This window comes from Plectropomus leopardus, chromosome 9 (genome assembly GCF_026936395.1).
Source record: "Plectropomus leopardus strain MGB_pleo_1.0 chromosome 9, ASM2693639v1, whole genome shotgun sequence".
NCBI classification, from domain to species: domain Eukaryota; kingdom Metazoa; phylum Chordata; class Actinopteri; order Perciformes; family Serranidae; genus Plectropomus; species Plectropomus leopardus.
In genome coordinates, this window is record NC_142184.1 from 33,109,134 (window position 1) to 33,125,525 (window position 16,392).

The 16,392-nt window shown below is 39.0% G+C and overlaps 1 protein-coding gene and 1 long non-coding RNA gene across 4 annotated transcripts in view; one reads left to right on the forward strand and one right to left on the reverse strand.

Moving 5' to 3' along the window:
• The window catches only part of LOC148188779 (uncharacterized), a 123,914-nt gene that overhangs the window by 48,960 nt on the left and 58,562 nt on the right, over positions 1–16,392 (reverse strand). The window contains exon 3 of one of the 2 annotated variants that reach the window (XR_015777565.1): positions 13,116–13,317. This is a non-coding gene — a long non-coding RNA (uncharacterized LOC148188779). Of the gene's footprint in view, positions 1–12,306; positions 13,318–16,392 lie in introns of those variants that run through there. The other variant, XR_015777564.1, reaches the window with a different exon arrangement.
• Positions 1–16,392, forward strand: part of tafa5l (TAFA chemokine like family member 5, like) — a 71,791-nt gene that overhangs the window by 41,081 nt on the left and 14,318 nt on the right. For both annotated transcript variants that reach the window (XM_042492143.2, XM_042492142.2), the window contains exon 3: positions 393–520. In XM_042492143.2, the coding sequence (XP_042348077.1) occupies positions 393–520 (128 nt within the window). The remainder of the gene's footprint in view (positions 1–392; positions 521–16,392) is intronic.

A 16,392-nucleotide genomic window follows, 5' to 3' on the forward strand; every position in this document is an offset into this window, starting at 1 on the left:
CAGTTACTATCAACCAAGAACCTTATGCCAAGAATTACCTCAAAAAAAATCCTTTCAGGAGTAATATTAAGTGTAACAAAATGTCAAAAGGAAAAAGCAATCTTTCTGTGCAGCTGCAATGAAAGCTAGCATTAGCAGGAGAGTAATTTATGGACCGCCAGCTGGTCTGTAAAGGTTACTACCACAGGCTATTCAGACATGGTAGTTCAACAAGAACCTAATTAAAACACTACGGGCTTGTAGACACACCAACATATGAAGATGCTTTCCTGTCTGGTGAGCAAAAAACGGACAGTTTTGCTGTCCATCCTAGAAAAAGATGACATTTTGAAGTCTCTGTGAATCTGTCTGTCTAATTTGCCTCTTTGCCCTCTTGTCTTTCGCCCTCTCAGCGCGAATCGTGCGGAGCCGTCAGTGGTGTGAGATGGCTCCCTGCCTGGAGGGAGAGGTCTGCAGCCTCCTGTTCAACCGATCTGGCTGGACCTGCACCAGGGGCAGCGGTCGCATCAAGACCGTCACGGTAATTTATAAGACATGACATTAATATATGCCATATGCACTTAACAGCATCACACCGTCATTTTCAGCATGGGTAAACCCCCACGAGCTGAAGTGTTATGTGAAGCCAGAGCTTGAGGGCTGGAAGCAGCACACAGCTCCCAGGGTTCAAAGACTGCATTAATGCTGAATCTCTAAGTGTGGAAAACTAATGATGAACAAAACAGGACACTATTTAACTGTGGGACTTTCTATTTGAAAAAATCAAAGAAACCAAACTTTTGGGTGTATTTCTTCTTTTTGCTTCTTCTCTTTTGGACTCAGCACATTAATAATATTGTAAAGAAAATCAGCAGAGGCATGAATAGCACTTGAAAGTGTTCTGAAGATATGAGCATGGTCAGCCAATAAGAAGGGTACATAAAAGCTGCTAGATTAGTTCTGCACTGCCAGTATCTCTTTGGCATTGACAAAATACAGACCAAACTATTCTGACTACCAAATGTCAACCGATTATTCTGCTTTTTATCAGGGAAAATATTTTACCAGGTAAATCTTTCATCCAGCTTAGATACTCCGGCATCGTACTAGAAATATTTTTTAAAAAAAAGCCCAATTACAGTATCTACTCCCAAACCTAAAATAAATCGTTTGAAGCTATACTTTAGCTACATAACCTTTCCAGATTTAAACCTATTACCAACTCACATCAAATATACTCCTAATACAGTACAAAAAGCTTGACATCAGGCAATATGCACAGATGCAATCTAACTTTGTAATCATCTGCAACCCAATCACCAGAAAAATATTGGCATTATATGATTCTGCATACGACAGATACATCACTTTGCAAATTAGTTTCAACAACACTGAGGTTATCATGACAACAGTTATGCACAAAAACCACCTGGTTATGTTTAGGACAAAATCATTTCCGGCTTAAAGTACTAATTTTGGGGGGCACTATCCCCACTGAGAAAGCAGCTATGTCTTGGGTCGCGACGAAACACCCACAATTAGTGCCTGAAAAACCGCTGAAAATACAGCAATGTGTGGCGACAAAACACCCATGTTTGGTGTCTAAAAAGCATTTGAAAAAACAGCACCGGGTTTCAACAAAACACCTACATTTGGTGCCTAACAGCAGCTGAAAAAACAGCAATGGTTTGCTACAAAACACCTTCATTTCGTGTATAAAAAGTCACAGAAAAAACAGAAATGAGCCACTATATAACACCTACATTTGGTGACAAAAGCTGCCAAAACAGCAACAAATTGATACAAAAAAAAAAATCTATGTCTGGCGCCTTAAAAGCTGCAGGAATAACAGTGATTGTTTACTACACAAAACAGACATTGAGAACCTAAAAAGCCATTGGAAAAACAGCAACAAGTCACTACACCAAAGTTTGGTGCCTAAAAAGACGCTGGAAAAACAGTGACGGGTTGCTACAAAAAAAAAAAAAAATACTTTTGTGCCCAAACAGCCACTGGAAAAAGTGAGAGGTCACTACAAAATATTCATGCCTGCTGCCTGAAAGCTCCTGGAAAAACAGCAATGACTTGCCAAATCACAATTGGTTGTGTGTCTGTTTATGAGCCCAGAAAACACTAGCAACTGTATATAATGCTGACGAGGATAATATATACACATATAACAACAATAAAAGGCTGAAAGAAAACATCTGCTGTGACATCACTCAGGGCCACAACTGCAACATGCCTAAAAATTTTTGATTGAGCAGTTCAACAGCAGTTTTCTGTCCTTTTTAATTGATTCATGGAACAATCAAACAAAAGCGTGAGGTCCATTATCAGAGGTTTTACCATGAACACGTGCTGTGAAACCTAACACTGACAAATGTGGATTCAAACAAGAATATCAGCGGTTGATTAAATCATTTGCTCAAACAAGACATCAGACATTTCAGGTGTCAGCGTCGTGCTGAGAAAAATAATAGCTGACAACAGTTATGACCTCTCTCTGACTTTGTGGGAGATTTAAATGAATACAAAACATGATAAATTTTTAAAGCCTTCAATATGGTGTCATCTGGTCCTCTGTAGGCTCCTCTGACAATGCAACGTGCATCCAATGCCTCAGAGCTGCCAGTGCTGCAGTGCTCACTGAGGCTTTGCTCTGTGATTAACTCTTATATGATTCAGCAGTGAGACAATACACAGGAAGCACAAAGCCAGCGCACCACATCAATCTGACTGAGGGTTAACTTGATCCTTTAGGTTTTTTTATGTCATTATAAAGGAGGTCTCATTATGAATGTTTGAAAGCTATGAAAGAATAAAAAAACTGTAAAAGCACCGGCCGACAATAATCACTCTCTAAGCGCTACTGCATGTCTGGTCAACGGCTGAGTCGCCATGGATACAGATCTTAATCTCACACCATGGAGTTCTTTCCTTTCTATATCTGGCAGGCTAGTTTTCTCACCAGGTGACAGTGTCAGACCAATTACCTAAACAAAATTTGAATTGTCCATTAAACACAATAATATTCCAGCTACAGTTCAGCCTGCCTTGTCTCTTAAGCCTAGCCCTAGGGCCGTAGCTATGGAGTTAACATTTTGGGGGGACCAAAGCCCACACCCCTACCCCCAGGACAAATTCCAAAACTCATTTTCTATCATATTTTTATCACAGCTGTAAAGTTTACAATGTGAATGTGCAATAAATAAAAGCTACTAAAACATAAATCGGAAGAAAGTATGACGACAGCAAACTAATGTTGTTTTTTTTCTTTTAAATGCCTTTGTATCATTCTGTGTCCCCTCTCTAAATTCATACCTTTTGGGGATCCATGAACACAGCGCAGGTGAAGCTCTTCAAAAGTTCTTTTTTTTTAAATCAACACCAATTTTTGGCATGCAGGGTTGTTAATCGATCTGTCAATCAGTTTAGAGGTGATCAGATAAAATTGTTGGATTAAATGAGCAGCTGCTGCAAGTGGATGAAAACGTTTTTCACTTTCAATGTGCCTGACATTGTGCCCAGAGTATGCTCTGCACTCCGACAGTATGGCGCTATAAATAACTGACATTGTGGCAACAGATGCTTGAGTTTTGGAGAGCAACAAATAAATTAATGTGTTGGAAACCCTGATGTCCTGACCATTGGTGTTACAATAATGTTTTCCCCATCAACTGAACATCAACAAATCCTACTTTTATGCAAAGCTGGCAAGTGAAACATGCTCAAAATGCATTTGCTGTTTGCTAGTTAATGCAAGGACCGTATGCTTGCTAGTGTTCTGAAAGGAAGGAAGCATAACATTGCAAAGGAAAAGTAATTCATAAAATGTTCCTTTTCATACCACTTTACAAAAAAGTCATGAAATAGAGACATTACGGTGTTATTGCTGCCTTGCTGGCTATTGGGAAAACATTGAGATACACTGAGATATGGGTGCTCCCTACTGTCTTAGCTGAGGACGAGATCATACGGCATATAACAGTAAATGATTATTATTTCCATGTTATGCCGTTGTTATGGTTTATAAAGTGCTGCCCATGCATACGTTATATGTCACACTAGAGGACCAAACTGTTGTGTTAAGCGTCACGCCAATCACTCATCTTTTGCTTCCCCGATGCCAGCATGCTGTCTTAAATCACACACCAAAGCAGCATGATGCTACTGTTGTTTTGTTCTGTGAAAAAAAACAAAACAATATTGGCATAAAGAAGGTATAGCTGCAGCCCTTAAGCAATGGCTTCTGCTTGGTACGGCAACATCACTTGGACAAACCACACGCAGAACTGCAGTACATATAAAACTAGAACTGTAACCAATAATATTGGTAGTTTGTTATGTTGTTGTGTGGTTACCTGGCATAGCATAGCACATTTTTGACATTTTAAGCCTGCCCTCAGGTATAGAGGTATATTATAATTTGTGTCCTGCTTGAGTTAACTACTATTTGTATATATATATATATATATATACATATATATATGTGTGTGTGTTTGTGTTCAGTAGTTGGGCCTGCACAAGCTCAGCTTTTTTTGATTTTGGCTTGGATTTTCTCCGTTGAGGGATGTAACATACAGAGACAGAGCGAGTGAGACAGCACAATACAGCATGTTGATAACAGCTAGAGATGACAGCACGGACAGAGCAGGAGAGACTGCTGTCCTCATCATCAGGTACACAAGGCCGAAGGTCAACCTGCGAGTGGATCTCTTGATTCTCTCTTTCCTTTATCTCCCTCACTTGCTGTCTCTTTGTATCTCTCCGCTCCTCCGCCTCCTCCGTCCAGCAGCCTTGGGCAGCTGCGGCGGATTTCACGCACGCATTCCCATCGTGCTGTAATCTACCCTGACAGCACACTTAGGTTAGTGTTTTGCTTTTGTACATATATTTACAAAGAAATGCAGATAACGTGTTCCACTGCATATACTCAATTAGCTGAGTTTTACTGCAGAAGTTAATCACAAGTAATGCTGGTGGTTTGCTTTGAGGGGGCAGGCCTAGGGAGGATTTGGCAGCAGAAGAGAGGAGGTATCCAGAGGTATTTGTTGTAAGACCTGAAATGGGAGGAAAGCACATTCTGAAAGATAAATGAAAATGAGAAATCTATAAAGAGAATTGATCAGGCTGGAGCGTGGAGAGAAGGTTGGAAAGAGAGAGAGAGAGGCAGAGGGCCAGGCTGCCGCTCGGCCACTGGCCAAGCTCTGTCGGTCCACATCTGTGTGCAAGAGCCAGGGTGCAGAGAGGGAGTTTCAGTCTGTCTTCACATGTTCATAATCACATTACATAGGAGCACTCAGTGTGACAACGTGGGCTTCTGAACGCTGATAATGGCTGCACTCATTATTCATGCTGGGGTGCGTGGGCTCGACGTAGGTGGAGTTTGCCACTGAAATAAAGTGACAAATATACCTGATGGTGGCAAACATGCGGCTAATAACACATGCTAATATCAAACATGAAGCTAAAATTCTTTTGCATTTTGTGACACGTAAATCCAGTTTTCCAATTTCATTATGGAATCCATTTAATGTTTCTACAATTGTGAGGTAACCAAAGTATAAAAATGACATTAAGGTTCAATTGAGATGTGTATTTTTTTTTTTTTGAGCTGAGAGAAACACTTCAGGTTTGAGTGGCAGCCTAATTAATGCTCACAACCTTTTGCTGTAACCTGACAGTGAGATAAGCCGAAGACGATGTGAAATGTTGATTAAATGAATCTGACACATTGAGAAATAAATTGTCACCTTCTGATGTTTAAAGCTTTTTTTCATAGGATTATTCAAATCTATGGTTTTAATTTGTTTTAAATTAAATGATATATGTTTGTAAACTTCTTAAGACATTTGTTTGATCAGTTATTTAAGATGGGAAAGAAGATGAAAATATTTCCTTGTACATTTTACAACAGCATACTGTATTTAAATGCCTAGTGTGTGGGATTTAGGGGGAAATTTTGTCAGACAAGGAATATAATATAATAAAGTTTGTCTTCCTTGTTGTTTAGTTGTCTTCAAATAAGAATCAATGTGTTTTTGTCACCTTAGAATAAGGCATTTACATCTATATAGGGAGCAGCTACCTGTCCACAGAGAGCGCCATATTGTACCGCTATGTTTCTACTATAGCCCAGAACAAATACACCAAACACTAGCTCTAGATAGGGCAATATGCCTTTTTGTGTCAGCAAGCAGCCCCTCTGTGACCAGCCAAACAACATAGGGAAAAAAGCAGATTTTGACTTGAACATGAAACTGCTCTATTAAGTGCTTTTACCAGTTTAAATCACTTGGTCTGTTTGTTTGTTTGGGAGAGGAAAAGACCTGTTGATAATTCGGCTCCTAGCAAAAACCTCCTGAACGTCTAGATCTAAGTTAACAGAGAATAGAGGTGAGCACATATTTGCACAAATTCCCAGGTGCTATGTTAGCAGCCTGGTAAAAAAAATCTCCTGAACAATGAACACTGAAGGAATTTTAACTGGGATTTGACGCTTGGCACATTGGAGAAGTTTCACCTGGTTGCAATCTGCAATCCTCACCGCTAGATGTCAATAAATCCTACATCCATCTATGATTTTGTGTCTTTACCTAGCATACTGCAAGCTGCTGTTCAGGACCAATTCGATGCCTTCTTGGGAGCGTCTTTGGACTGGATAGGCCCAATGTTTCCTTTTTAAATTTTTTTTATTTCAAGAAGTGAGAGGACCTTTAAAACTCATCCTCACTGCTTGACAATTCAATTTTGTCTCATCCTGCAAATTTTTGCAACAAATAGATCCATAAAATGCATTAGGCTCAGTGTGCAAGGTTTCCTGTCCATTGTGGTCAAGAACCCCCTGTCTGTAAAATAATCTAAATACAATGTATGGCTTAGTGTATAACCGAAAACCATTACTAGAATGATGCCTCAAAGCACCCTGGACAGTGGCGCGACCGCCCCCCCTCGTGGCCCAATTGTTGAAAAACGCGTGCTAAAGTGCTCCCTGGGAGCCAAAACGCGCATTAAAGTGCCCTCTTGGGAGCCAAAACGCGTGCTAAAGTGCCCCCTGGGAGCCAAAACGCGTGCTAAAGTGCCCACTTAGGAGCCAAAACGTGCACTAAAGTGCCCTCTTGGACGCCAAAACGCGTGCTCAAGTGCCCTCTTGGGAGCCAAAACGCGTGCTCAAGTGCCCTCTTGGGAGCCAAAACTCACTAAAGTGTCCTATTGGGTGGCAAAAGCACACGCTAAAGTGCCCTCCTGATTGGCAAAATACATGAAATTGCCCTCTTGGATGGAAAAAACACTCAACTGCCCTCTTGGGAACCAAAATGTGTGCTAAAGTGCCATCTTGGAAGCCAAAATGCGTGCTAAAGTGCCCCCTGGGAGCCAAAACGCGCATTAAAGTGCTCTCTTGGGAGCCAAAACATGTCTAAAGTGCCCTCTTCAGTGGCGAGGACACGCTATATGTGCCCTTTTTTTCCTTTTCGCCCCTGCCCTTCAAAAAGTCTGTGCACGCCACTGACCCTGGATCTAAATATATAGCCTTTATACTTCAAAATAGGAATGGGCCTAATATTACAAGAAAGACTTGGATCCAATAACCTGTCAAAAAGCTCAAACTTGTATTTTAATGCTATACTTAGTTTTATTTAACCACTCCTACCATAAATACAAATATTACAACATTTTCCAACTCTAGTCAAACAATTTTTAATGGTAATGGTGTAATGGTGGGAAAGTATTACTCAATACTTATTACTAACAGCTACTACTACTATTTTACATTATAAATCTGGAAAGTTAAAAAAAGATGCACCAGAGTGCATTAAAAAGCATTAAAATAGAAGAGAAAAATAAATTAAATTTTGGGGAAGACCCCAGTGGACCCCCCTACAAAAGTCTAGGCTAAGCTTCCAATGCCCTTAAATCCAATAAATGCCCCTGCAAGCTGTCAAACAATTTATTTGAAAATTAAAACCTTCAGAACCATGAAAGATTCTAATAATAAAAAAACAAAGAAATTGTTTTGATTGAGGTGTGTAGTGTAAAATGGTTAATTTGATCATCTTAATGCAAATAATAATGATCTCTCAAACAGCACAAAAAATGCTACATGTTTTTTACAAACTTGTGTGTAAGAATGTTATCAGTTAAGGTGTTTTACAGTATCATATAGTATCAGGATTTTCACACACATTATTTTATTTGTGGCAGCCTGCCACAATTAAAACATCTGCCAACACATATTGGTTTTATATTTTTGGAGCTGGATAGTTCATTAAGAGGGTTGTTGAAATATATAAACCCCTAAGTCAATCAAAGCACCTGACCGTGTTCATCCTGCTGGGGCTACAAGTTTGCAGCATCTGCTCTGCTTATCCATCAATCTGATCTGATCAGCTCCCAATGAACGGACAAATCAGTTATCCATCCTGCAAGTCACAAACTGCTGCGGAAGAAAAACAAACTCATGGAAAATTGCAACTCCGCTGCGTTCATGGACCCGCAAAAACCTCAAAATTTCAATAGGGGACACAGAATGATACAAAGTGACATATAGGTATTTAAAAGAGAAAAAAATTTAAAAAGCAAAAATAAAATAAAATAAACACACAAACAGCTATGTTAAATATTCAGTAATTATTAAAAAAATGCAATATATTTTTTATAAATGTCTGTATATTGCTCATGGGGCAATGTTGGGTCTCTAGAAATTAAAGAGTGTAATTTTCACCTGCCCTACATGAAAAGTGTCATGCGATAACTACAAATAAAATTAACTTGACTAATTAAAAACACCAACCTATATATATTAATGAAGTGATACTCCAGGCTAACTGCACCACACACACACACACACACACACACACACACACACACACACACACACACACATACATTACAGACCCATTCCCCTGCACCTGCAACTCCTTCTAAACACAGCCCCCTCAGCCCACCCTCCTGTGTGTGCTGCTCATGGTGGCACCGCCGGGTCACACACTTCAGCCTAACCTGCTAATGGAGTTTGCATATGCAGCTCGCTCTCCACTGCCAGCTAGCCATTAATATGAATCACTCTCTGGAGGCCCCCCCAAACAAGCTGGCAATTTGTCTTCACTAGTGAGCCGCTGAAAGGTCTACATATGATATTCTCCGAGGTGGAAAGCGCAATTCGGGAGGGGGTGTTATGAGGTTCATACACTTGACGGAGGGCCCGGCGCTGTGTGTGTGTGCGTGAGCGGATGCATGGAGGGTTGAAATGGCTGTAAGGTGGAAAATTGTTAAGACAGACGGAGTGAATTCAGGACAGTAAAATGATTTTTCTCCTCTCAGGCGAGCAAGAGGGCAGTGAGATTGCATCACTTGCTCCCTGCTTGGTGAGAGCTCTGTGAAGAGCACTACTGAGCTCTATTATCAGCCTTTGCTAATCAAGTGATGGGCTCAAATTGAAAGTATGCATAGAAATGCTCCTTCAGTTGCAGAATAAAACCAGACTGTTCGCCCAAATGTTATGTTCTAGGTTTTAAATGATACTTTGCATGCTAGAGGGAGCTTAAATTATAAATAATATGTAAGCACATGAAAGCTTGATTTGATCGTATTCAGACTGCGGTTTCATGTGTGTGCCGTCCCTCAGACAATACTCGACAGTAGCTGGGAAAAAAAATCTTCCTACACCCACACAACAAATGCCACTGCTCAGCTAGTGTGTGGCCCGGAGAGGAACAGAGCAGTTGCAGTAGGGCGTTTTTTCCAAACCAAGTTGCAAAATGAACAGTACACACACGCAGACATGCACACGCAGACATGCACACGCAGACATGCACACACAGCGCAACCCAGTAGGTCAGAGAGGCTTGCATCATTTTTTTTAGCATTTTTTTTCTGCTCTGGTGGCACTCCTCCAGCTATATGCTCTTTGTTCCAGCGCGAGCCAGGGCGAAAAGCTTGTGGATTGTGTGTAGTCCTGCCAGTGCTGCTGTAAACATGAAGACATCATAACCAGTTATCTCTGCAGGCCTTCTGAAAAGATGCCATATGACACATAATCTTGATTCGTACAGGAGAAAAAGAAATAAAAGGTGAACTTGTGTGAGAAATAGAGAAAAAGGAAACAGGTGTTTGAAGAGAGAATGTCACGAATGCGATGCAGACGGGCAAAACAAACAAGAAAAGAAACTGGCTCCATGGAACCACATCAATACCAATGTCCCTGTCCAGTTATGAAGGAGTTATGAAATTATCACCTCTTATGAAAGAGGTGAGAAAATATCATGGACAGATGAAGCAGCTCCACAGTGCCGTTATGTAACACTTGCTAGCACCTCACTTATAAAGGCTTCAATGTCTACGGCAAACAAGCAGGCAGCCAAGTCATGTGTCGCCATGGTCACTGCTGTGCTGGCAACCCATCTGACCAGAGACAGACTTCTAATGAGCTCGCTTCTCAAAGGCAACACAACACACTCGCAGGCTCTGTCAGCAACACAACTGTTTTGTGTGCGGCGTCTCGAGATGGATTGTTGATTAGCCGGTGAGGTCGCAGAGTGGAGATGACAGATTTCTGGTGGGCTCGGTATCATTAGCGTAAAAGGATGGAAAAGGATGTGGTGTCCAAGTAAGAATAACACAAAGCAATAAGGTTTCAAATTGAGTCTCAGGTGCACTGCCAAAAATGTCGTAGCATGTCATCTATCTCCATCCATCTAATGTTACAGTGACGCCATTTCAATTTTTCGCCCACTGAAATTAAAGTTCTTTTCTACAGTTTCTTCGAGTTGATAAAAAATGTTCTTCTGCACTGGGTGACATTTTCCATCATCACCATTAACACAAACTCTGATATGTAATGTAAGTCAATCCCACATACACCGTCCTGCATCTGTAAATGCTCACTAGAGCCCTAATTTGTATTAATCCACTGCAGAAAACAGTCCCCAACATTTTCCCTGAATCCACGAGGTGTTGGAATAATAGGGAAAAATTAGTTTTGAATGAGAAAATTCACCTGAATGCCCCCCAAGTCGTAAAAACAACTCAAAAAGTCACAAAAAATTGTGGCACACAATTTGAGGTCATATACACACAAAGATAGTTGACCAAAATAAATATCTGGTTGATGATGAAGAACTTTTCACATACTGCATGTCAATTTTCTGCTTACATGTAACTTGTAATATGGAACTAGATTGTGACTTAGTTTCTGTCCAGGTCAAGTGACCTAGATTAGTTAGTAAACTTATTTAGGACCATCAGTCAGGTAAAGCAGTATTTTAGTTTTCAGGGATGTATTGGTTTAGCAATGAGTCTAGGACAAATTCACTGTTTAATTCAAAGCTTTAAACTGTTAAATGTTTCAATGCGACTTTCCAACTCGAGAGACGGGACCATCCAAGAGCACATGAAAGCAGCGTTTATATTTATGGGCTGATTTCACGTACAACTAAAAGAAAACTGTCACAAGGTGACTTCAATTCAGCCTTTGTCATTTTCAGCGAGCTTAGCATTTGCCCATTTATTAGGCAACATAATCAGGCTGCTTTACCAAGCATTTTGTTTAACTACATCAAAATTGACATTTAGCTAGTTGTCAGTATTGCATTTATATTAGTGATGCACCAACTGTGAAATTCTGAGCCTATAGGCCTTCTGTTATATAAAACAACAATTTATCTGATGGCCAATACCAAAGGTTTGTTGTCGTTTATTTTGTTTTTGTTATTTATTCCCTTTTTGTACCAAAAGAAAGCTTCAGTATAAAAAAGAAACTGCACTTTATTGAAGTAATTTAGTCCCCCATTGCACTACCTTTAGATGAGCCCAAGCTTCATACACACACACACACACACACACACACACACACACACACACAAACACAAACACAAACACAAACACACACCCACTGTATATATATTGCTGTGAAAACATATACACATATTTCCGTCAAACAACTGTACTTATGTCTAGTTTTTCACTTAAAACTCTTACCAGATTACATTACACACATTATGACATTATGTTAACCTTCGCTCAATGCTAAATTTGATCGAACAGAGCTTGAACAAATCAAAATGTAACTCAATGCAACCTCCAACAGTTAGTCGCAAACCCCAACTGCTAACAGATAATGTTCACTAGGCAGTCCCAAGATTGACAAATCTTCATATAAGCCAAATAAGGGTATCATAACGCTGCCCCCCCGAGACAGACAACCCCCTTTTTAAAAAAACTCATCTAAACTTGACAAATCTCACAAATGACTTATTTTATATTGAAAAAAAATTAAATAACTGATGTTAAATAACTGATGTAGCTACTATAACATCACCCATTGAAGCGGCCCCCTGTACAGTAGTCATGACTGTTGAAATTATAGATGACACTTCCACATTGGATTAATTCCTCAGACATGGAGGTTACCGTTTGGTAGGAACAAATGGGGTTTGGGCTGAGATCCACACACAGGAAGTCACAAAGTACTGAGAGACTAATTAACCCATTGATAGTTTGGGTCTTAAGCCTATTCCACAAAAGGCCATATCTGTGACAGAGAGCCCAAAGAGTAACAATTATGAGGACACCTTTTATGTGTAAAACACCAGAATAATATTTTGCACTTTTTACTGAGGCTTGAATTTCTGCCTCATCAGTAGTCTACTAAATGAAAGAGATGTGGACACTCACACAATTCTCATACAAATTGCTTACTTGCTGCTGATGCAACACAACTGTAACTTGTATGTGTTACTCTTAAATACAGAAAATGGCTGTTACAGGTACATATACACATTGGACCAGACTCAGAAAACCCAAGGAATGATTGGAGCCAAGAGTTAGGAAGACCATAGAGGACAGAGATACAGGACTTAAATATAGATACTGTTTGCAAATACTCAATGCTTAGAAAAATGATAAACAGGTGGAATTCCCATGGTAAGTTCTAATTAAAATGTATATCAATTCACAGATTCACTTAAAAGTTACACACAAAAAATAATTTAAAAAATGAAAGATCTGAGTATATGGTTCCATGTCTCTTTAAGAATCACATTTCTCAATGCAACTCCAGTGTGCAAGTGGTATGAAGGAAGGTATATATGTTATCTTTCCTGTGAGCTGTATGTGTGTATACAGTTAAATCCTACCGTGCTTTGAGGCAGGTGTTCAGTTCACAGCTTCTTCACTGCCGTCAGCTGGTTCTAGCTCTCGTGGGCCGGACTCACCATCCAGTGCTGGAAAATGGTTCTCCCCGAAATCATCTTGAAATCTCTGGAATGTCCTCCAATGACTCTGACATTTCCTCCATAGTCTTGTCTCGTCTTAGAGGGACTCCAAAAAACACCAGACCTATAAATGAGGTCAGACTGTTACTTTTTTGCTAATTCTATGAGCTAAAGAATACAGTTTATGACTCAACTCAATGCATCAAACTCACAACTTTTGGTGTACAATAGGGCTGGAGCGACTCATTACCGTCATGGATTACAGATGCATGGACATCTGAAGCCAAAGCCCGAAAGACAGCAGCAAGACAGCACCGTCCTGTTTACTTTTTCTCCCCACCCAGGCATGATATATCAGGATTATCAACATGCAGAATGTGTTTCTGTTTGTTGTGGTTACTTTGACATTCTGCACCACTGCTAGTGTCACCTCACATTATCATTTGGTTGTTTTAGATTTTCTGGTCGACAGCCATGCACAAGTGAGAAAACGGCTTCAACTAATGTAACAGACTGTTGTTACAGTGTGTGGCTTGCTTATATAGTCCGGAAAACATTTCATTCATTTTCATTGCCGCACACTGTCAAAAAAATACATTGGCCAGTGATTATCTTAACAGCATATTACTCCAGTAATAAAATAAATCCATGTAACTATTACTAAATCATAACTATTTTACATTTAGGCCAAGTACTAAAGAAAAGATACTGATTCTTCAATTCAAGGAAAGGGCTGCTTTAATATACTTATTAAGTATTATTAAATTAAATTAAATTAATTATAATTACCATTATTATTACTGTTAAATAGATTAATGTGTGTATCACAGCAATGCTTTTGAGTTTGAGGTCCGGTATGCTATAATAACATGAAATTTGGCTACTTTCAAAATATATCACGTTTATCATGATTAAATAAGCTTATTTAAATATTAATGAGACAAGTTTTTGAGAATTATTTTTGGGTAATTTATTAATTGAGCAATATATTTTTTAGAATTATCAATAAATTAGTCATTATTTAATAATAATTAAAAAATAATTTAAAATAATCGTTATATTAATCAACAAAAAATAATGGAATGGTGCAACACTTTGTGCCACATTTGCAGTCTAACTCACTTTCAGAAATAACAATTGCACTCCTACTCCAAACAAACTAACTACTAAGAGCTTCAGTGGTAGTAAAAAAAAAAAATGAAGTAAGGTGCATAGTATGAAACGTAAAAGCATCCATTTTGTAAATTCAATGCACCTTAAAATATTAATAAATTCCCTATAGGCAGTAAACAAAATGCCCATGCTAATGTTTACATTCACTTGCAAAGTACACGTAAAAGCTGCTAGGCTGCAGCAATTAATGAAAACACAAAAACGACAGTCTTCCTCCTACACCAACGTAACAGAACATACAGGTAGTTGTCAGCTTTAAAAAAAAAAAAAAAGAAAAAGAAAAAAAGAACAACGAAATACCGTGTTTTCCAATCACCAACAGCTCTAGCATAATCGAAATGCAGTTTAACTCAGCGAATATTAGCATCACGGCTAACGGCTGGTTAAACTCACCTGTGGCCAAATTCGCGTTGGAAAAGGCGTCATGTTTCGGTGCACGCGCAGGGACAAGCGGCGTTTTATCCACACTGTGATTTATATTACCAACATTAAACATAAATGAACACATCGAAGCACCACGTTAACTTTAACGGTGTCTTCTATTGTTTTTAGCAACGTTTCATGCCACTTCAGGGTTGTCTTATAGATTCAACCAAGCCTGATTTTCTGCCCTTTCGCATCACCAATCTAACCTGCTACCTGGTGGGCGGGACAAACAATCTTATTGGACAATGAGAATGATACCAGATAACAATTGGTTGCTCATAAAAATCAACAATTCACAATGATTTTATGTATATCAATATTTAAACATTATTAAATTCATCATATGTTTTTTTATCTATTAGATTTTGAGTATTTAATCATTTATTATCAATAGTATGGCTAAAGGATTAAGGCTTCTTTTTTTAAAAAAATCTATTAGCTTTTGAATCCCCTTTTCTATTGTGGGCTACACAACCAGTTTAGACAAATACAACATAAGTCAAGCAGGAAAACAGATGTTCCTTTGCTCTACTTATTTATTAGGAACTGCTCTGTCTCAGAAGAAATGCTGGTATGTTACATTTGAACCACTAATCTGCATGTAGTGATTCATGTATGCTTATGTGTGTGCCACAAAAAAGCATTTTTCAAAGACTAGTGTATAACAAAAGCATGGAACCAACCTGGGGTGAACTAAACTGTACTACATTTACTTAAGTACAGTATTTAAGTACAAATTGTAGGTACTTCTACTTCTGCTTTGTTCAGAACAGGAATATTCTTGGACATCTTCCTGATTGCACTTCCATACTTTTACTTATTTGCATTTTCAATGCAGGACTAGTAAAGGTATTTTTATTGTATGAAGTACTTTTACTTGAGTAAAGGGTATGAATACTCCCTCCACCATTGGAAGCAACCAGCTGAAAAGCCTAAATGCTGCTGATGGTGACAGGTCACACCAGCATCCAATCTTTTATCTGTGAATGTGATTTGATTTTTATAGACTTTTTATTCTACAAAGTCTACCTTCAGCTAAGCAGCTCATCCCACTGACAAAATATGATTACAACATTTTCTAAGAGCACCTTCGGTGCCCTTTTCTGCCTAATTTGCACTTGCATTAGTGTGAATGTGACTTTGCTTTTACCTTTTATATGATTTGAGTATATTTTTGTTGTCACACTACTCTTGCATTTGTCACAGAGCTGCCTTCCGAACCTATTGCTAGCAGATTTGTATTCTCAGAGGGATGCCATCTTTAGATAAAGGTGGTCTATGATAGTGAAATCTCTTTCATTAGTTGCTGCAGCGCTGTGACCAGCAGCATTTATTAGGACTAAATAAAAAAAGAATATCCAGAGACGTCAATAGGTAGTTTCTTGAATAATAACTCCTTGTATAGGAGGTTCTGAAGGAGGCGTACAGTAGAAATGGTCCCTGAGTAAAAGGATGTGTTATCAATGGGCATGTTTCATCGCGAAGGAAAGATATTAGCGAGGAAATCAGAAGTGGAGGTTGTTAGAGAAATGTTTGCATCTTCAAAATGCATTGAAAAACCAGGCCAGAGCGTTTTCAAATATTAGATATGCATGCTGTG